At 36.6% G+C, this 22,720-nt stretch overlaps 1 protein-coding gene across 1 annotated transcript in view; it reads left to right on the forward strand.

Annotated features, from left to right (window-relative positions):
• Cftr (CF transmembrane conductance regulator) overlaps window positions 1–22,720 on the forward strand; it is a 146,612-nt gene that overhangs the window by 45,425 nt on the left and 78,467 nt on the right. The window contains exons 5-12 of the mRNA XM_059257413.1: window positions 2,744–2,959; window positions 8,469–8,558; window positions 9,504–9,667; window positions 10,396–10,521; window positions 13,813–14,059; window positions 15,747–15,839; window positions 19,017–19,199; window positions 22,442–22,633. Of these exons, the coding sequence (XP_059113396.1) occupies window positions 2,744–2,959; window positions 8,469–8,558; window positions 9,504–9,667; window positions 10,396–10,521; window positions 13,813–14,059; window positions 15,747–15,839; window positions 19,017–19,199; window positions 22,442–22,633 (1,311 nt within the window). The remainder of the gene's footprint in view (window positions 1–2,743; window positions 2,960–8,468; window positions 8,559–9,503; window positions 9,668–10,395; window positions 10,522–13,812; window positions 14,060–15,746; window positions 15,840–19,016; window positions 19,200–22,441; window positions 22,634–22,720) is intronic.

The raw sequence follows: 22,720 nt of genomic DNA on the forward strand, positions 1-22,720 counted from the left end.
CCAGTCCAATTACCTAAGTATTCTTCAGCCTCTGCACAGTACTCTTAACTCAGGTCATACTTTCAGGGATGATGCTATAGGAGAGAACCTTTTGGAATACCAGAGTTTACCAATGAGGGGAACTGTCCAAACAATGGAAGTGACTGAAGGGACATGGAGAGTAGATACACCAGAATAAGAATAATAAAGAAGATGAGGTCATGAACTTAAGAGGGACCCAGGGTGGGCATGGATGGAGTCTGAAGGGAGGGAGAGAGTTGTAGAAGTGATACATACAGTATTTGTGTATAAAATTCTCAAAAGTAAATGTAAAAAGGGAATTTGAGTTTTATGTCCTTAGTTTAGTGTTCATATTGTCTTAAACATTGGTATTAAGCTTCTTCTATTTTCTAAGGGACTAGTAAATAAATTCTATCTTGTTTTATGCCTGACAAAAATTTTTAAATATTTAACTGGATATTATCTTACTTAAAATAGCTTTACATTATTTTCCATTGGATTTTGGGTTTCCATTCTTTTTGGGTTTACTATTTCATGTGAAAATGAGGGCACTTGTATTTCTAGAAATAGTCTGAGCAAGAGAGGACATTCAGCTTCCATGTACCACTGGTGATTTTTGAGGACTGCACTTTATAGATTAAGCTAGGTATCAATTACCATTTTGTTTTTTTCCACATTAAAAAAAATGTCAGGTGGATCTGGGAATGGTTCCATTGTAAATATTAGAGAACGTGATAAAAAGATTAGGAAAAATGGTAGAAGGACAGAGGCTAGAAGTGCTAGTTTTCTCACTGAGTGATAATAGCACTTTGTGGTAGTGAGGTTTATGCTGTGATCTACAGATGGTCCTGTCATTGGAATTTTTCAGTGAAGAAACAAACTAAATACCTGCTCTTCCAGAGTAATATATCCGGTGTCTTTGTGGGATGACCTGTGTTATTCAAAAGATGAGTATGTCCTATTAGTTGAGGCAAGATGAAATCTAACTCAGTAATATCAATATGTAAAATAGGCATTCCATTCAGGGTAATACAAGCTATAATTATTGTATTAAGATGCAATGAAATAAGTAAGCAAATAGGTCCATTATGATAAAGATGGTAGATTTTAGGTAATTGTAATGGAGACCCAACATCTGCAGGGAGCTTAGTTCTAACTAGTCTACAGAAGAAAAAATATGTAAGCTTATAATTTGTAACTTGAAAATTTGTGTTAAAGCTAAGTTTTTTAAATGTTTATTTTTACTCACAATGGTCTTTTAAATCTTCATAAACAAGACTTATTTCTTAGAAATAACTATATATATTTTGTACAATATGATATTTAATATAGTCTTTAACTTGTCCCTTGATTTCTCTCACCTTACAAAACAACCAAGATGATAATAACCAAATATAAAAACAACACATTGCCACCATGCAGGCATAGACAACCTGATGTATTCGTAAGAAGGCATGTAAGATAGCATTTAGAGCAAATGCTGTAGCTCTATGATACATATAAAGATAAATGTGAAAAAATGCTTTTAGGTAAAAAACATTATGAGGACATTTATATGACATTTAAAAAATTACATTGAGGCCATACCACCCTGAATGTGCCTGCTTAGTCTTTAATTTAATTCTCCATCTAAATATGCTAAAGATGCTTAGCTTGTAATCAAGAATGAAGCATGTGTAAGATGATGTACACTAAAAAGTATTTTGTATACTTACTTTCTAAAAATCGAGTTTTATTCACTAGATATTACAAACTATTATCATGTTATAACTAGGAAGGAGGTTAAATTTTTTCTTTTTCATACTTGCCCTTTGATTTGCCATAATTCATATCCATTTAAAATGTTGCCATGTGAAAGGAAAATATTATATTTTATGTTTGTGATTATTTTGGAAACTTTCTTAAAAGTTTGAATCTTCTCTTATATTCAGATCTTTGATTTATACTGTTCTGAAATGAAGAACTGTATATAAAGTACAGAATGAGCAACTATACAAATGATCAATGACAGTTATAGTAGATTGTAGTTTCCTGTGGGGAGGAAGGTGATGAAGAAACCATGGTTATCTTTTGGGAATGGTGGGACAGGTAGTATTGGCACTTGAGATTGGGAAAGACCGTTGTAGAGAATAATAAAAAGCAAATGAAGGGGAAGAGCTAGGAATGCTGAGCAGTACTGGGGTGGGTCAGTCAGAGATAACCAATTAAGATCACATCTGTCTTAATCTTGTGGGATTTAGCTCTAAATCTCTGTTTTACTAAGTCATTGTAAGACAAAAGTTGGGAGATAATGTCTTTTCCTAATTTGAAGGCAGTTTAGCAAGATGGATGAGATTTAGAGTTCCTAGGCTCAAACCTGTCCATGTACATTTAGAAGGGATGGTTAACTGGATGAACAGCTTGGCTGGTAGTCAGTTGAGGACGACTGAAAAGTTGATGAGTTTGTTGGAAACTGGTCCAAGGAAGTGTGTTCTAGTGTACACCTTTCTGCAGCCACTATACATTCAGATTTTAGTGAGCACCTCACACAAACTTGTTTCAAAGTAACTTTGCTGTAAACTAATAACCAAATCTTATTCAGAGTATATACAAATTAAAGACAGCATCAGCAGTTTCATAGATGGTTTGACCCTCTCTATAAAGCCATTTCAAATCCTCTGTAAAGATAAAATATCTCACAATTAGATTGTAAGGGTATTTGAAGACAAGGAAATGAAATTTAATCTCTTTTCTCCTTCTGCAGGAAGTCACCAAGGCCGTCCAGCCCCTCTTGCTGGGAAGAATCATAGCTTCCTATGACCCGGATAACCAGATGGAGCGCTCCATTGCCATTTACTTAGGCATAGGCTTATGTCTTCTCTTCATTGTCAGGACGCTGCTTCTTCATCCAGCCATTTTTGGACTTCATCGCATTGGAATGCAAATGAGAATAGCAATGTTTAGCTTGATTTATAAGAAGGTAATAATTTGGGGGGGGTGTTTTGATTGGCTTTGTTTTGTTATTTCAGTGCTGGGGATTGAACTCAGGGCTTCCTGTGCCAGCAAGTTCTTTGCTGAGTTTGCCACCCTGTACAGCCCCAGGTATTCTACATGGCATATCTTCAATACCCTGAATTAGATTGTGAGCTCTAAAAAGGATAAGTATGAAAATTGATTTCAATTTCATGTGTCTGTGAAATAAATGACAGGAATAATTATTGTTTTTTTATTTTTAGTAATTCATTTTGCTTCAATAGACCATTATTAAGTACCTTCTATAACAATGTTGCAGATACCTGCTTTTTAGGAGAAGGATTTGAGTGGTTTTTTTTTTTTGTTTTTTTTTTGTTGTTGTTTCTTGAATTACTGAAAATTGAACCCAGGGCTTCACACAAAATAGACAAGTGCTATAGCAGTGGGATAAATCACCATCAATTATTTCAATCCACTTTTTTCAGTTAAAATGACAAATAGTCAGTATGAAAGTCATTGATGAAATATCATCTTATGTTAAAATGCTATCTATCTTTATATTTACTAACAATAATTTAATATGTCGTCATTAGTGATAATCTAAGCAATACACTTCCACCTTACCCAGCTGCCACAGATGGTGACGGTGTCACAGTGGTAATACCCGTTCACTGTCTTACTGTGTGTGAGTAAGACCTTTGTGGACCTTTGTCATCCAGTGAGTCCTATAACTATAAAGTTTTTGAAATAGCACATGCATTGAAGTCATAAGAACTTATTTTGCTTTTCTGCATATGTTAGCTAGACAAGAGCCTAAATTATCTAGGAATGATTTAAATCGATTCAAGTGAACATTTAGCTTCCTAAATGTTGTCTAAAATTCTGACAAAATTCATAGTCATTTCAATGGCATGTGCTTTCTTCAGTCTGTGTATGTGACTGCTTTACCAAGTGATCAAAGAAAGATACATTGGTGGAACCATTTATACTTTCCCTTATTCTTTGGTGTTTTATTCCTTCAAAGACAAACTTTATATACTTGGCTTATAAGGACTATGGATCTGAAATTGAGCCCTAACAAGTAATCCATAGCACCACTATGGTACACACTCAAGGCCAACTGTGTAATAAAATCTTGATAGCCATACTTTATTGTTCAAAAAAGGCTTTTATGGAGGCAGAGAAGAGTAAAAAGGAGTCAGAAGTTTAGTTGAATCTCTAAGGCTCCAGTCTCATCAATTCATATGTCCCAGGAAAACATGATGATAAATCAACAAACCTGTTTAGAGAACATTTGTAATGTAGAATCCACTGGGCTTGCTGTCAAAGAAAGTTGAATTTACTTTAATAAATATGTCAGGAAGTACATATTATAATGATAATAACACACACATGTGTGTGTGTGTGTGTTAGTGTGTGTGTGACACTAATAAATGATGTAAATGTGATCTAATTTGACCTAACAACAACTCTCTATTGTAGGTACTGTTATCTCTCTTTTAAGGAAACTAAAACCTATAAAGGAAGTACATTATATAAAACTACTTTCAAAATAGATAAATCACAATCTTTGAAGTAAAATGGTTTCTAGGCATTAGGAAAAACAAAAGTATGGAAATACAGTACTGAGGCAAAGGGGATATAAAGTGAAATAAAAATAAAGAATGTGGTTAGTTTGTGATCAAGTCCTCATGTAATATTTAACACAAATTCAGTAATGTATTTCCTTTAGACACACTGATGAAGAGTTTGAAGATCTTCCATATGTATTTCCATCTCAACCTCAACTACCTATGATGGTTGATCATTTAGTTTATCTTGCAAACCACACTTACACTCCTATGTTGGCTTATCACTAGAGTGTGAGTACATTTTCATGTTGCTCTAGTTTGGTCCCTAATGGCACTTTGTCTTTGCTCTTCCCATGTCTTATATCCTTGTCCATATCCATCCTGTTTCAGGCCTTTAGCAAGGACATACAGGATCCTTCCTACAACATTTCAAATTTTATAATAGAGAAAGACCCTCCCTTTAAAATTTTGAAAGCATACACATTATACCGAAATAATGAATACAAATACAAACTGAACTTTGCCTCTGAATTTGAAGATTACAAAAATAACTGAATACTTACTACATGTATATTATGCATGCAGCTTCATGTTTTACTCTGCATATAACTTTTCCTGAACTGAAACTTTTTCTAAGATGCATGTCATCTACCTCAGTGAGTTCTCCCCAACTCCTGGTAATATTTTGTAATTAACTATCCTGACTTTTTGTGTTTGCCTGTCTAAAAATTATCCATTATTTTAGTTCTGTGTCTATAAAACTTCCATATTTTTTCTAATCCAAAGTATGAACCCACTCTACTTTCTGCTTTCCTTAACTAAGTTAAGTTAAGCTTAAGTTAAAGTTATAATCTATAAGGAGATATATATATATATATATTTTCTAAGTTACTCCCAGGCAAGAATTATATATTAATAAATACTAATTCCTGATGCATACAGGATAATGGTTTGCATCTATTAAATACTCAACAAATATGTGATGAGGTTGAAACAAATAATAAATGAGTGTTTTGTTGCCAAAACCATCTAACTGCAAATAAACTATTAAATTTCACAAAGAATTATTTTCTTTCATGATCGTAATTTATGTAATAATGTTAAATCATTAATTTATAGGTCAGTGAGTAAATGTATCTAGTTAGTGATCTTTTATGTTCTTTTACTTTGTAAAATTTGAAGACTTTGTTTTGTTAACATAAAAATATTGATTCATTTATTCATAACATACTTTTATTGACTTTGACAGTACTTTTAGTCAACAGAGTTGGTGAAGGAGTTTATGAAAAAATTTAAGACCAGGTTTCACTACCTTAGGTTCCATCTTTTATTTCTAAATTTATCATTTTTTTATTATTTTCATATACATATATATTAAATTTCAGTCGTCTTTATCCTCATTTGCTCTGTCATTCCTGGCCCTCTCCCACTGGAACTCATCTTAGCAAGTACCTTCCTACTTCCATGTCTTTTCGTGTGTGGTCCACTGAGTTTAATAAGAGCATAGTTGGAGATGATTTAGTGGAGCAAGGGCAGCTTGTATGTGTTACACCACTGACAAAGTAATATGACAGCCCCTGCCTAACAAGCATGAGCCTTCCCCAGCCGACCTGAAATGTTTCATCCTGTGCAGATAACCTCAGCTGTAAAGAGTTCATGAGTGCAGCTGTTATGTCCTGTGAGAACACTTCTTTCTACTGTCTGTCTCTCCTAAGCTCAGCTCTTATATTCTTTATGTCCCCTCTTCTGCCATTTTCTCTGAGTCATGGGGCAGGGTGGAGAGTGATATAGCTATCTCATTTATGACCAAACAGTCCACCATCACTTATTTACCACATTTTGGTCAGTCCTAGGTTTCTGCAGTCACCAGCACCCACTGTCATAAGAAACTTTTCTGATAATGGCTGAATGCGAGCTCTAATCTATGGTGTAAACATGAGAAGTAAGAAAGTAGCTTGATAACATGACCATTTAGCAGAACAACAGTTAGTTGGTTGTCCCCTGTGGCCCTCTGGCCTCCCTACCAGAGACTCTTAACCAGGGTTACAGAACCAAACAGAAGTTCCCTATTGTGGAGCAGGCTTCAGATTCCATCAGAAAGCAGCGAGTTACCCCCATAAGAATCATACTACTATGCACTGGAGGACACATTTTACAAAGATACATGGTTATTGTAGCTTACAAGAGTCACAGTTTGCAGACACCTCAGTGTCTACTCAGTGGGGAGGAAAGAAGCTTGCAGTTCAGCTCCACGTCCTGTGACTGTAGTATACAGTATTTTCAGCAGCAGCGTCTTACCATCCAGTTCTGGAGGGCAGCCAAGAGCATGGCAAAAGCTTGTGTTGTTTGAGGAACCTCTGAGATCTCCCTGGTCAGTCACTCTTGGAGGATATTCCATACCCAGCACTGGAACTTTGATTATTCGTGGTTTTTGAGAGGAACATCATCCATGGAGGATACCTCTATTTAAACTTTTATAAGAGTTTATTTTTAAATTTAAAACTTTATTCTTAGCTGGGCAGTGGTGGCACATGTCTTTAATCACAGCACTCAGGAGGCAGAGGCAGTTGGATCCGAGTTCAAGGCCAGCCTGGTCTACAGAGCAGGTTCCAGGACAGCCAGGGCTACACAGAGAAACCGTGTCTTAAAATACCAAAAACAAAACAAAAACAATACAAAACAAAAAAAACCTTTATTCTTAGATTTGTACAATAGTGATACTCAAACTGTAAATTTTAAACTCAAATATATATAATTTTTATATATGTCCAGCTATTAACTGATTTTTCAAGGCATGGTATTTATTATAGGCAAGACAAGCAATGATAAAAATGTTTACAAATCTCTATATTAAATTATCCAGATAATTGCAGTTTTGGGACACACTTCATTATCACATGACATGGTATGTGTTTCCTAGTATTATGTTTGACAGAGACAGATTATGATTAAATGAGTCTCTGCCAGTGTACTTTTGTATGCTTATTAGATAGTAGTATTGCAAATAGTATCCTCCCCTCACAGTCCTTTATGGAACTCCATTCTACTAAGGCTAGTTTAGTTAAACTAGGTAATGACAATTCCGAAGCCCTTCAACACGGGGAATGCCTCTGCCACCCAAAGCAGAAGGAAGGCAGCTGCCTACCCCACTGCTTTGTAAACTCTCACACCTCACTTAGGACACTGTACCCACCCCAGCCTGTGCTATGACCTGGCTATCTGACATGCTAGCATTAATACAGGCTAAGATTGCATTTTTAAAGGAAGCTTATAAAATAGTAGTTTCCATGTGGCTTTTTCCCTGTTCTCTCCTCTCTTCCCCCACTCCCCGCGGAGATGTCTCTGCCCTCCTTAGCCCTCTGCCCTGTCCCCCATTTCTTGTCTGGTATGTAAGACTGCCCTCCCTCCCTCTCTCTAATGCCTCTCTCTCATCCTTCTGATTTTTACCAACACATTGATGTGCTTAATATTCTGCACATACATAGCTGAGATCCTCGTGAAAGGAAGAACTGGTAGCATTTGTCCTTCTGGACCTGGACTTACCTGACTCAGGATAATATTTGTTTCTGTTTGTAAAAACAAAGTTTAAAAAAAAATCCTCAAAGCTCAAACAAGAGGGCTCAAAAAAAAAAAAAAAACCCAAACAAACCTCAAGCTTACATTTTACAAATGGATATTAAAATACAATATTATTTGTATTGTTGAAGACAAAAAAGTTAGTTTCTATATGACAGAAAACATAAAAAACAAATAGTTCAATGTAATAGTTACTTTTAAGTTGAATATTCATAAAGCTGAGAAGGTACAAAACTAATGAATGTGAAACAAGGCTGATCCACCACTTAAGGTATATGCAGTCACATCTTCCACTTTACTAATGTGTTACTTGTAAATACATTTTATTTTTGTTTGTTGATATCACCTAACTTCCCATTTTTCTTTTAGACTTTAAAGCTGTCAAGCCGTGTTCTTGATAAAATAAGTATTGGACAACTTGTTAGTCTTCTTTCCAACAACCTGAACAAATTTGATGAAGTATGTACCCACTGATCAAATACTTTATACATTTTATCAGAAATCAAACAACCCTAAAGGAAGATTTATCCTGCACCAGATACCAGTGATAAGTAGTAAAGTTCCACCCATCCCTAGTCTGGCTATTTCTGGAAACTGGGAAGGCTAAACTGTGTAGAAGAGCACCATTCTGAGGTCAGGTCAGCTTGCCAAACTCAAACATACCTCAGCTTGCTTTTAATAAGGTTTTTCAAAGCTTAATCCTTATCAGACTTTGCTTCCTTTTAATATAATACTTTAAATTGTTATTTACTTTGGCTAAATATGATACTCTGGGCAGTTCTTATTCTGTGCTGTCTTATGTTATAAGTAAATTCAAGGTCCTTGAGGACAGATAGTGTGTTTTATTTATCTTTGCATTTCCAGTATTTAACATAACAAGAGTTAAATAAATTACTGTTAAATGGAGTACCAGATGCTGAACTGTACGGGGTGTGTGTGCGTGTGTGCGTGTGTGCGTGTGTGCATGTGTGTGTGTGTGTGTGTGTGTGTGTGTGTGTGTGTGTGTCTGTGTGTCTGTGTGTGTGTGTGTATGTACTGAGCCTCTGAGGAGAGCCCCTTATTCTCACTTGTTCTAATGTGAGGACACTAGCTTTATTTAAAAAGGATATTAATTAAAATCTGGAAACAGTTCCTAAGATATCCAGTCCTGTTCTACAGGGGGAAAAACACACTTTGAAATGCAATTACTTGAAATTTTTACCTTGAAGAACCTGGTCTATGCATTGATTAAGCCCAGTACTATCCTTCCATATCAAGAACATCTACATTTCAGTGTGCTCAGAACCATGAATTCCTTGATTGGATAAATCCTCAGTGCTCCCCCACCCCAATATGTGTTTCTTTGCTTGGTTTCTGAGGGTGGAGTATAACATCCACTTGCTTCTCTCTGTGTTTTCGTTTCAGGGACTTGCCTTGGCACATTTTGTGTGGATAGCTCCTTTACAGGTGGCCCTCCTGATGGGACTTCTCTGGGACTTGTTACAGTTCTCCGCCTTCTGTGGCCTTGGTTTACTGATAATCCTGGTCTTTCTTCAAGCTATTTTAGGGAAGATGATGGTGAAGTACAGGTAGTGATCTTTGTCACAGCTTAAAGGAATTTCACTTGGGCTTCTCTATGCTCTAACGAGAAAACTATGCTATATCACTACAAGGGATTATTTTAATGGTGTAAATAATACATCATATACCAAAAAGGATACTTTTCCTATATTAGTCTACAAAATTTCTTTACAAATGTTTTAAGGTTTAGTACATTTTTATACTTATAAAATTAAGTAAAGTAGTTATAGTATTTATATGAACTGGAAGGAATGCCTAAATTTTGTATGGAACTTATTGGCTTTTTCCACTCCATATTGTAGGTCATTCTACCAAAGCTGTTATTACTTTTATTACAGAATGAATCTGTGGTATGAGTCATGTGACATGCTTATGATATAGAACATGTAGAATTTGCCAGCTGAAATGTCAATAGAAAGCTACAATCTGGGGACTCAGGTTTTTTTTTTTTTAAAGCTTTTATATACTTTTTCATTTGCTTCACAAAATGGAAATAATCACCTCTTTGATAAGGATTGGATTAAGGACAAAGTCCAAAATTCATCTAACGGTGGGTGTCTGACATTCCGGAGGCATCTACTAAATGATAGAATTACTTTGGTTGCCATCTGTTTAAGAGCAAAATGTTTATCTATGTAATAAAAAGTATTAATTTCCTTAAAATTTTGAGTAGTTATTAGTAGATAATTTGACTTGTTTTTGTTATTGATTGGTTGATCAAGTGATTGGTTTTCAGAGATCAAAGAGCTGCAAAGATCAATGAAAGACTTGTGATCACATCAGAAATTATTGATAATATCCATTCTGTTAAGGCATATTGTTGGGAATCAGCGATGGAAAAGATAATCAAAAACCTGAGAGAGTAAGTTGATATCATTACACTGTTGTTCCAATTTTATACGTAACACTTAAAAATGATACTCCAGTAGAAATCAAGCATGTGTCCTGAGGTATATCATTGTTTATACATCATTTGCATAAAATCATTTTGATGAGTTAATGTTTTTTGAGACAGGGTCTTACTATATAGGCTTGCCCAGCCTGGAACTCAGTGTGTAGACCAGGCTGACTTAGAACTTAAAGGCATGTGCTGCCACGCCCGGTGCCGGCTTATGATGGTTTTACATACTTAATCCAGTGGTTCCTTGGAACTGCAAAATGTGTATCCCTTCTTAATGAGTCTTTTAGAGTTGTTCATAATTATTTAATACCCTTAATTTAATGAGAACAATGATGAAGATGCTGGAGGCTAGTTGAAATCAGAAATGGAGCTGCTAAAATATATAGTTCTGAGAGAAAAGGGAGATACTATACTTCACATGTTATTACTTACAAAAAGTGGGAGGGGAAGCCACAGCTGGACAAATTGTACCTGTTGTTCTGAACCGTAGGAATAATGACAAAGGAATTTTCCTCAGTGTTGCCCGTGTAAATTGCTCACAGGAGGTGAAATCAGTCCTTGTAGCAAAAGCCACCTCCTGAGTCAGAGCCAGTCCTTGGGGCCTGTGCGTGTTGTCTTCTTTCACCTGGGGGGACCTTTCACAGATTAGTGAAGATTACATCTGGCAAGAAAAAAGTACAGCGCAGACTGAGATGTAGTCACTGAGATGATTTTGGGTAAAAGAAAACTGAGCATTGCTCTAGCCATGCAAACTGTCTCTTTCTTTAGTTGACTTCTCTGTTCTGCGGACTACAGTCAAGGAGGGGTTTAGACTTCTGGCGGCAGGTACATCATTAAAGAGACTACTGATTTAAAGAGTAGGACGCTTGAGGTATTGCATAGGAAAAAGTGCTCTTTGCCATGGTGTGAAGTCTGGGCGATTTCACAGTCAGGCTGCTGGAGGCCCATAGACAATGGTAAAGGAGCCACAGGTGTGTGATTGGGACAACAAAGGAAAGGCTGCAGCCTTAAGTCTTTGCCATGTAAACAGAAGGAGCAAAAGACTATTTATTTCCCAAACATTCTTGGTCACCTGTTTCTGTTATGCCTTTCGAGATAAATCCAGGAAAGGCATTGCATTTTCTTTCCAGAGACATCCTGAAAGGTCTTGGGGGATTGTTCAGCTGACCAGAGTTGTTTTTCACATTAACAAGCTGAGTGCTCCACTGCACTCTCCTGTAAACACAAATATGGCAGGGGTTGTGAGGTTATCAGAGGAGACAGGTCTTTCCTGTGGCGGACTTTTTCTGACATTGGTATTTTACCCCTCTCTTTCTCAAAAGGTGAAATCCATCTTTCCTATTCTGTATTTCGGTTTGGCCAATTCTGATAGCATTTGTCTGGTTGTAACCTGTCTGATACAGTATGAAATTGTTACCTGAAGAAGCTGGAAAGTGTTGACATAAAAGAGAAAGGAAGAGCTGCTTTTACTCAGCAGAGCAAGTACAGTCAGTGTTCTAGGAGAGACTGACAGGATGCTCTTCAGAAGGATGATTACCTCAGCCTGAGCCACTGTTGAACTGGGCCAAAGGCTGTGCAAATTTCCTTGGGGGAAAAATCTGCCTTTTATTGCTCTTGTAATAAAGGGACTTTAATTTTTTTATGAGAAACAATATTTTTATGACTCATAAAATGTTAGGATCTTATAATAGTTTCTAGGTGATTCTGATGTTGTTGCATCCATTATTCTTTTTCCTATGTGATCTCTCCTTCCAACTTTGCCAGCTGTTTCTAATATATTTGAACAACTTTGACACTTTGCTAACATTTTTAAAACAATTCTACTATTTCATAAATGCCAACCTCATCAATATATATTTTTTAATCTCTAAAAGAGCTACACATTGCGTTTTATTAGATTTTCTGCTATGTCTGCTGTGTCGTCATGTAAGCTTAACCACACCTCTACAAGGGTAGTACTATGTTTCTCTTTAGTGATGGAATCATGAGGGAAGAGTGCCTTCCTTTAGATGACCTAGGTAAAACAGGCAGAACCCAAACCACAATCCACCTGCAATACAAATTTACTGAGAGATAAAACACTGCAACTAATTAGGCTGATCATAATATAGGTTATACACATGACCTCTGTCAGTGAGCTCAGGATTGTTTTCTTTGAGGACTTAAAAAAGTTTTCCTTTTAGTTCTACCACTTGAGAATGACAGTTGTTTCTTTGAATTAGAGAGATGTGGAAATGCAGTGTCTGCATGCCAGGTGCCCTCCTGCACCAGACTATAGATAAGCTATTGCTCTTTTTGGACAGAGCCTTCATTTTGTGTTTAGCATTGGGCTTTGGCTGCACAAGAACTAGTTGTGGATGATCACAAGTGCCTTGAAGCTTTATGGCAGGAAGAATGCGGCTGAGGGTGAGGGCAATGTTGTTCTCAGCTTGTGACATCTCAATCATGTCACCATCTTCTGGGCTCCTTGCTTTCTGCCTGTTACAGCATTTAACCCCTTCCTGCATGTCTTACAAAAATACTAGTTCACAGTTGGATTTCAGACTAGAGGATTGCACCTGTGTGGTAAGGCATGACTGCAGCTGAATCACACTGAAATGAGAGGGAAGAGGAGGGATGTGGCTAGTCCCTGGTCTTGAAGAACCGCCTACGATAGAATGACCTGGCTTCTTTGACTAGAGTAGCTTCTGGTAAACCAGTGCAGCATCTCAGCATCAGCAGATACGGCTTGGAGAGGAGAGTGCCCAATAACATGTTCCTAGGTGCTTTGTATCCATGTCAGCATCTGAGAGCCTCTCCTCATGCCATTGTCAGAGTTATTTAAAACCAAGCTGGAATCTTGAAAATGTTGAGAATCTGTTGGAGAACCACAAAATCATTGTTTTGTTCATAAAGCTTGTAACATTGTAACATTCCACACACTATTTCACATTTTAATAAGGAAGTTACTAAAGATATAAAAATAGGATAAAGTTGAAATCTACTGAGTACAATTTAAATTAATTTTAATAATATATTTAAAAATTTAATTATGATAGTAATTGAAGTTCTTAATTGTTTTACAGCAGTGTTGACAAGTATTCCGTAAAAAAAAAAAAAGATGATATATTCGTTAATACTCACGTAAGCTAATTGAGGCCAAGAGAGGTTTTATAACTTGCCCAAACTGTAGTCTGTATGTTCAGATTTTATATTCTATGATGCCTGATGTTTAAAAAGGAAATAACATCTCCCATCTTCCATTTTTCACAGGGTGGAACTGAAACTGACCCGGAAGGCAGCCTATATGAGGTTCTTGACTAGCTCTGCCTTCTTCTTCTCAGGGTTCTTTGTAGTCTTTTTATCTGTGCTTCCCTATACAGTCATCAACGGAATCATCCTCCGAAAAATATTCACAACCATTTCATTCTGCATCGTCCTGCGGATGTCAGTCACACGGCAGTTCCCCACTGCTGTGCAGACCTGGTATGATTCTGTTGGAATGATAAGGAAAGTACAGGTAATTTCCATGATACATCCTTATACGATTTTGAAACATTTTAGAATTTGTATAGTGGGAGAACACTCTAAAATGAATTTCTTCGTTTTGGATTTATTAATGGATAAGATGTGCTCTCTTCATTTTCATACATGGTCTCATGAATCCTTACAATGAAAGTCTAATGAAATCCTATGAGATTTTGTAAATCAAAGAAATTTGCAATAATTGTTTCTGTAATTTCAAAAATCCCACCCAAGTAACCAGTGAATAGATCAGTTCTAGGGAGCTTGTAAATATCCAAAAACATTGAAAAATAAACTTCATCAGGAAGTTATAAAATGTTTCTGCTAACCCTGGAACGCCCACCTTAAGCTCTCTAGCATTTTCCTGGATAGTATGACGGCTGCAAATGGCATTTTGTACTCCAAGATAGCTGCTAGAGGTGAAAAGTCCTCAAGTTTTGAGGTGATAAGAAGTAGTTTCTTCAGAGCAAATTGAGTAAGCTTGTGAGAAAAATGTCTCATTATACTTTAAAATATATAAGTATTTAACACAGAAAGTAATCATTATGACAAATAAAATGTAGGATGGTGGGTGAGCTGGTTAGAAAGTGGTCCTCCCATTATTTACCTAGGTCTGATGTTGCAAGTGGTGGCAACATGTAATTTTAGCTTCTATATCTGTTCTGTTTGCCTTTGAAAATTTGAATTAGTTGCTAGTGATTAGAAGTGGAGAGATACCATGTGTACCCTTATGCACGGCGTACATGTATATACACATACATGTGTTGAGTGTCTTCTGACGAATTGAGATTGTCCAGTAATTTGTGTCTCCATGGCTGTAGCAGCTGCCATTGAAGGGTGTCTGCCCAGTGCAGCTCATCCCAATCTCAGTCCCTTCTTTTCACCTGTTGCACCCTAAGATTAGATGAACCTGAGTGCGTGACTAGATAAAGTAGTGAGTGATACTTAGGATCATAAAAGCTCTGTGATTAATCTTATTTCTCTGCCGATGTCATCATAGGTGGGTGAAAGGATGAGAAGAAAGAGGGAGAGGAGGGCAGAGAGATAAGAAGAGACGTGAAAATAAAACTAAACAGTAACACAAAAAACATCGGGAAGAGGAAAAAGGGGTGGGAAGGAGGAAAGAGAGAAAAGAGACCAGGCAGGGACCAGTGAAGGTGCACAGATTTAAGTCCTATGCTCCACTTTCCCTATGAAGAATGTGTTGGAGTCACTGATGGAACCCTTTCTTAGAACACTTCAAAGTAGTTATATGAAATCCTTATACTTTTCCTTCATCTAGAGAAGTGATGATAGTACATTGCTTGTAAAGAGATTGTTAAAAAAAAAAGCACAATTTGTGGTTCTTTTCCTTTGTACTAACCTGGAACTGAGACATGAGTGAGTAATTGTTAGGGTTCCATTAGAGATTAATATTTCATATAATAATATAAGAAAGAAGCAACTGTGCACAAATATCTAATATATAAAACTAGTTTCATAAATTAATATATCTAAAGAGTATATTTCTACTATGATGAATCCTACTGTTTGGTACATTAACTTTAGGACAATTGTAAAGTTATTTTATTAACTAATTTCTAATTTAAGACAGTGCAGTGTTAGAGTGTATGAAGATAAAACATTGCATTCTTGTTATTCCAATTCTACGATTAAAAGCTTTTACACTCTTCATTGACTAGGATTTCCTGCAGTATCAAGAATATAAGATACTGGAGTATAACTTAATGACCACAGGTGTGATCATGGAGAATGTAACAGCATTCTGGGAGGAGGTGAGAATTTCTAAACGTTGTTGATTTTTTAAATATATAAACAATTGAAATTTTTGCTTTTCATGCATCTAAATTTCTACTCAATAAAATGTAAGATTCAAATGATACTATAACTGATAGAGCTATAAGGAGGGGTTTTCTGTTTTATACAAGTGAAAAGTGAGGAACCAGGATCATAAATGTGACGTAAAAGCCCCTTTATTTCTTTAAAGTCATTTAACTGATTTCATATAACAGGCCAGGAAGATGATAGGCTTCAATACTAGGTTTGAATCTTGTCTCTGTAATTCACTTTCCATGTAGTCCAAATCATAGTACTCTCAAGTTGTCAAGCCCCTAGTGTCTTCATCCTACTAAGATGATTTACATGGATTGCCCATTAATCACTTTTCATGTAGCGGTTCCTCAGTGAAGATTAACTTCTCTGATCATGACTTTCAAGTCTCCCCTGCCTGTCACTCAGTGTTTATGAGCCATTGAGTCCCCATGAGCAGCTTCCGGCATTTGACTCTCTGTGGTGTGGGTGAGCTCCCTCAGGTTCAACATCAGTGAACTGATGATGTGCAAATGCAAATCTCTGGTCCTTGTTTCAATCCTGAATTTCATGCACGCTATTCTAAATATCTTGCATGCTCCTCATACACTTCATATTAATCATTCCCCAAGCTTTACTGTTCCACTTGTTCCAGCATATTCTCCATCTCCTTGGATGACAACACCTGAGAGGCAAGTATAGGGTGAGTTACATATCATACTTTGATTAGATAAAATTTATATTTACATATTAGGCAGTTGAGGCTTGAGACCTCAACTTTAAGTAAGGAAGTTACTCAAATAGCTAGGGCAGAGCTAAAATATCAGTCTTGGTTCTCAGACCCCAGAGCCATTTTCAAGTCCCCACACTGCATATTGCTACTTATTTAAGGATACAAGTAAAGGGGTAGAGGTGTAACTCAGTAGCTGAGTACTTGCTTAGCATGGACAGTGGGCTGGATTCAATTCCCAGTGCTGAAAAAAGAAAAGATCAAAAGTAGAAGGAGGAAGAGAAGGAGGAGGAGCAAACTGTCTACAAAAGTATTTCCCATGTGTTACCTATTCGTGCCCTCAACACCTCTCATACAAGGCTGGAGGAATTTTACATATTATTTGGTCCACTTACAGGAGTTTATCGTAAATAACAGGAGCAAAAACAATGACCCTCTGCATTTCTTTCACAGTGTTATTAATTAAGCTAAAAGCTGAATCATTTAGTAGAAAACTTTTTAGAGTTTATACATTATAATACTGTCTTTCAATTAAACTTCAGAGTGCTCAATGAATGTGAAAATAATTGGAAGTAGATATCAAGATAAAGCAGACCACACATTTTACATTGTTTGTGAAGGTTGGCTTTCATCTTGTGAATTAGACTTTAAATCCAATCAGAAAGTGGTTAGTTACTACCATGATACTTGTGCTATTATTGCACCAACAGGTATGTCAGTAAGATGGATGATTACTTTTCTGCTGTGGTAGTATACTAACACCTTGCAACACTATGAAAACTATTCAGTAGTGATGAAGCATCTGGGTGAATACCAGCTTAATTTCTCCAAGTTCTATTAAATGTGTGGATTCTTCAGGAATAGAATCTGACTATAAAGTTTTGGACGGCTAGAGGGAGACAGGAGACGGATAGAAAGACACACAGGAAGTAGAAGGCGGGACACTGAGTTTGTGAGTCTTGTTTGAGACAGTAGGAAAAAAGGGGGCTTTGGTGACATCAGCAGAGGAGAAAGGTCAGCTGGGTTCTTTCTCTGCCCCTCTGAGCTTGCAGCCTGTCACCCCAGCATATGGCGCCAGGGTCTTTGTTGGGAAAATTGAATGATTGAGATTTTGCTAAAAACAACACCTGACACTGTTTTTTATTTTTTTAATTTGTTACTCTGTGGTGTCTACTTGGGGCATGATAGCTATTTTTTTTAACTTTCTTTCTCTTTAAAAATATAGTACTTTTTATTAGTTTTGAGAATTTCATACATGTATATAATACACTTCCCTTCCACTCTTCCTCCTAACTCCTCCTAATCAAATTCCCAGTGTTGGATTTTAGAAGTAGTCTGTAATGCAGAAGTACTACTTTTGAAATGTATAAATCTCTACATTTGAAGTCTAGGTGAAATACAATGTTGCTTCCTTCGATATTTTTACCTTTTCTTTTATGGGCCTCTCTTGTTTCAAGACATCATCATTCCTTTTAGTGCCATTGTTTGGGTCTCAAGAGATTTTTCACACGCTGGAGTGTACATTAGTAAGATGAGCGTAGTAGTGAGGAGATACTTGTTGATGTATAAAATGAGGAAGAGCAATTGTGAGGTGCCAGTGGCTCATGAGAGGTAGCAGGTTAACTTCAGGAAAGAGTTCCTTTGGATGTTGAAGACCTAAACAACTAGACACACAGGCTTCTTCATGATTAATATTTAATGCTGTTTATTTTGCTTTGAAAACAGTATCTCAGGGCTTCCATGGGCAATGGAGAAGCAAGCTGTTTTTTTTAAAGGGGATTCCTCTTCACCACACACATGCTCTTGTACAGATCAATTCCTTCAAGTCTTCTAGCAACTTCATCATACTTGTAGCCAGTGATAATAAATGTTTTAAGAAAATCTTAAAGGAAAGACCTACCAGTGTGACAGAACAGAAGTCAGTTTTGCATTGTAATTTGACTCTGAACTACTTGTGACTGATCATTTATCCATTCTGAGTCAGAGTCTACAGTTTTAAAAGAGGAAGATTATGAAATTGGCCTCATATATTGTGCTGAATTAATGTTATGTACCAAGTCTGTAGGAAAAAGAGTATATGTACTCTTCTTTCCTATAGTCTTAGTGTACACACACACACACACACACACACACACACACACACATACTTTAGCCTTTAATATTACGAAATTAATGTAATGATAAGCAAAGGTCTGATAAAGGGAAATTGAGTATCCTCATTAAATATATCCGCTTCTCAAATATTTTGAACCATGCTCTCTAGAAACCATGTGCTTTGTAATTGTATAAAGTAATTTAACCATGTGTGTGTCTTTGTAATGGATTATGTGCCAGGTGTCTCCTAAACTGACTGCACAGGAAGTTATCTAGTGAAATATCTGAAAACATTTTTACTTCTGATGTGTCCAAATAGGGATTTGGAGAATTATTGGAGAAAGTACAACTAAATGGCGCTGACAGAAAGCTTTCCAATGGTGATAGCCACCACAGTTTGGGTCATCTTTGCTTTCTGGGAGAGCCAGTGTTGAAAAACATCAACTTTAATATAGAGAAAGGAGAGATGCTGGCTGTTACTGGATCTACTGGAGCGGGAAAGGTACTGTCTTTTTAAATGTTTTGAGAAAGTAGTCCATGAGTACTGTCTTTACCTAATTCCCATCCTTACCCCATTCCTAATACCCCTCCTCACTCCCATTCCAATTCATGACCTGAGTTTCAGTTATTATTATTATATATATTGTCCTGGATCAATTTTGTATTTATGTTTTAATGTTTTTAAATGATTTATTTTTATTTTATGTGCATTGATGTTTGGTCTGTGTGAGGGTGTTGGATCCCCTGAAAGTAAAGTTACAGGCAGTTGTGAGCTGCCATGTGGGTGCTGGGAATTGAACCCAAGTCCTGTGGAAGAACAGCCAGTGCTCTTAACCACTGAGCCATCTCTCTAGCCCCCACTTTGTGTTTCTTATATGCACATGTATTTAGAGTTGATCACTTGAGATTGGATGACCTATTAAAGAGCTCATTTTTAGAGAAAATTGATTCTCCCTCTCAGCAACATTTGTTTGCCTGTAATCGTTCATCTAGGGCAGTGGTTAACAACCTGTGGGTCGCAACCCCTCAGAGGGTTATTAAAGGGTTGCAGCATTAGGAAGGTTGAGAACCACTGCTCTAAAGGATGGGACCTTGTGAGATTTCCCTCATCTACAGTCAACTGGTGATGTCATCATGTAGGACTTGTTTAGGTAACAATATTTTGGATATTTCATAGGTGTAGTGTCCTCATGTCTAGAAGATACTTTCTAGAAGCAGACATTCCCATTTTCTGGCTCTTAGATCTTTCATCCCTGCTTCCACATTTGTCCTGAGCCTTAAGTATAGAGGTTGCATTTTAGATATATCAATTAAGGCTGAAAACCCTTTGGTCAGTTATTTTCTGCATTTTGACTAGTTGTAGATCTCTGTAGTAGTTTCCATCCATTGCAAAAAGATGAGACTTGGGTAAGAGGTGTGAACTACACTTACCTGTGGGTCTAAGGGTAAGTACTTAGAACTCAGTTCGAAATCATATCAGCTTACAGAAATGACAGTAGTAGGGTCTCAACTAAGGGCTATGACCTCTCCAGCTGTGGGTAGTTAAGAAGGTTTGCAGAACTAGGTATGAATTCTCTCTTAATGAGTTTGTTGTAGGTCCAGTTAGGCAGCTGTTGGTTGACCCCAAGATGCCACTGTTGTACACTGTTGGTGTTATATCTTGCTAGGACAGTCTTTTTTTTTTTTGTCTTTTTATTTCTCATTATTAAGAATTTAATTTAGAATTCATTTCTCCTTTTTATCTAGTTTGCAGTATATGAACTATTTCAGAGAAATTCTTATATGGACATAGAAATACTTGAGTGTAGTGTTTTCTTAAACTATAAGTTGCTTCAGTAGTAGTTTCCTCCAGGTTTTTGGTTTTTCCCATTATTTCTTGTTACTCTTTTTATATGTTTATATTTTGTATAGAATTTAACTTTGACATACATATAGAGGACTTTCAATAACTATTGATTAAAAAAACTTCCTTTTAAACATTTTTTACTATAGATTTATTTTCAGAGTTGGCCCAAGAAAATAATGGCTAAGATTTGACCTCTGTAGGCACCAAGGTCTGATATATGCATACACACATATGTATGTATATATCAGATTTTTGTTGAATTGACTCAGTTTTGCTTATTATATATTATGAAAATATGTCAAGGGGAAAGATATTTAAGAAACTGTTGTTCTGTGGCTATCCTACTCTCCACCCAGTCCCAAGAACAACCTATTATGCTTGTATAAATGTATAGACTTTGGAGAGACGGCTCACAAAATCTAATCTACTAGAAGGGAAAACTGTCCCCAGATCTAATTTTACCACCAAGAGGCTTTATCATGATGTTTCAGATATGATCTGTCATGCAGATAATGAGAGATACTTGTTCTTTAGTAATTAGATAGCGCATTAAAGGACCAAAGAACGGACTTTGAGGTGAGTACATGCTTCATGATGTTGGGCAAGGAGTACTTGCTGTGGAGACCTATAAAATAGATCCTTGTTCCAGTAAGAGTGCCAGTTAGGTGTTTATTAATCTTTTAAATTCTATTATGGGACGTAGAGGAAGGAAGGGAGGAAAACTGAGGAGAGAAAGAAGGAGGGATGGGGCAGTGCTGTCCTAAAATAGAAATGAAAATAAGAGTTTTGTGTCTATTTTATATTTGTATCTTAAACAGGGAAGGCTGTATTATGAAGAGTTTTATCTGAGATTTTAGAAATGAAATACCACTGAAAATTTCTAATTACTGTATATCTTTCTCTCCAATTGTTTTCCCATATGTGACATGGGCCTTTTAAATAAAAGCTTGCTCCTTAGAATGTTGTTTTTGCTTCACTTTCTGATATGGAATTGATAGCAATTTCAGTATTAAAAGAAAATGATACCCCAGGAGTCTATGTAGCTGATGTTCTAGAAGACACAGATGACCTACACTAGACTACCTGCTTGGGAGAGGATTACTGTGTTACATAGAATTTTAAAAATGAATTGTCCATGTACTTAAGATCATCACATGACATATGTGTAAAAATAGCTTTGGAATTATGAATTTGTTGAATGTAGCAGTAATCAACTCTCAGGCAAGTCCCAAGCTGCTGTGAAGACAGGAAGATCTGTGTCCACTTCTGCTCAGGAGTCTCACAACTCGGTCAGGGAGACAGCTGCTTGGTAATAATAGGAAGGGAAAACTTAATCATTTGCCTGGGGAAATTCTCATTAAGATGGAAGTATAATATCAATAAGCCTTTGTTTATTGATAGTTCTTTTAGTTTATTTCTTAGGTTGTCACAAATATCAAGAAAGTCTATCTGAATATGTTTTTTTTCTTTCAGTCTAATCTCCGTATAGAAGAGGAAGATAACACTGAATCTGTGTTAGTTTATTGTGGTGAATAAACACACACAGTTAGAGCATACAGGCAGCACCTAGGCCGGGAGCTCTCAGCAAATGTTCACTGTTACCGCTCTCCTACCTGCAAACCTATCCAAGCAGACTTAAGGATGGTCTCACTCTTTCTGTGAACCTTGATCCTGAATGGAGCACTTTCACTCTCACTCTGCGTTGCCTCTGTCTCTTTCATTCCCTTTGTATTTTTTGTGCCTAGAAAACTCCCTGGATCACAAAGTACTGAAAACATCGTTAATCAAATGAGTTAATAGACTATTTAAACATTGGGAGACTTCAGATTAGACTAATTGGAGGTGAGCAAAAGCTAAGTAATTTGATCAAACAACTTAGCAATGATATTTATTTGTAGACATCACTCCTGATGATGATTTTGGGAGAACTGGAAGCTTCAGAGGGAAAAATTAGGCACAGTGGAAGAATTTCATTCTGCTCTCAATTTTCTTGGATTATGCCGGGTACTATTAAAGAAAATATCATCTTTGGTGTTTCCTATGACGAGTACAGATATAAGAGCATCGTTAAAGCTTGCCAACTGCAGGAGGTAAGCAAATTTATGAAAAAATGCTGATTGTATTAGCTACTTTTCTCTTTTTGTAACAAAATACTTTGACAGTGCAACTCGAGAAAG

The sequence above is a fragment of the Peromyscus eremicus genome, chromosome 3 (assembly GCF_949786415.1).
Source record: "Peromyscus eremicus chromosome 3, PerEre_H2_v1, whole genome shotgun sequence".
In the NCBI taxonomy this organism is placed as follows: domain Eukaryota; kingdom Metazoa; phylum Chordata; class Mammalia; order Rodentia; family Cricetidae; genus Peromyscus; species Peromyscus eremicus.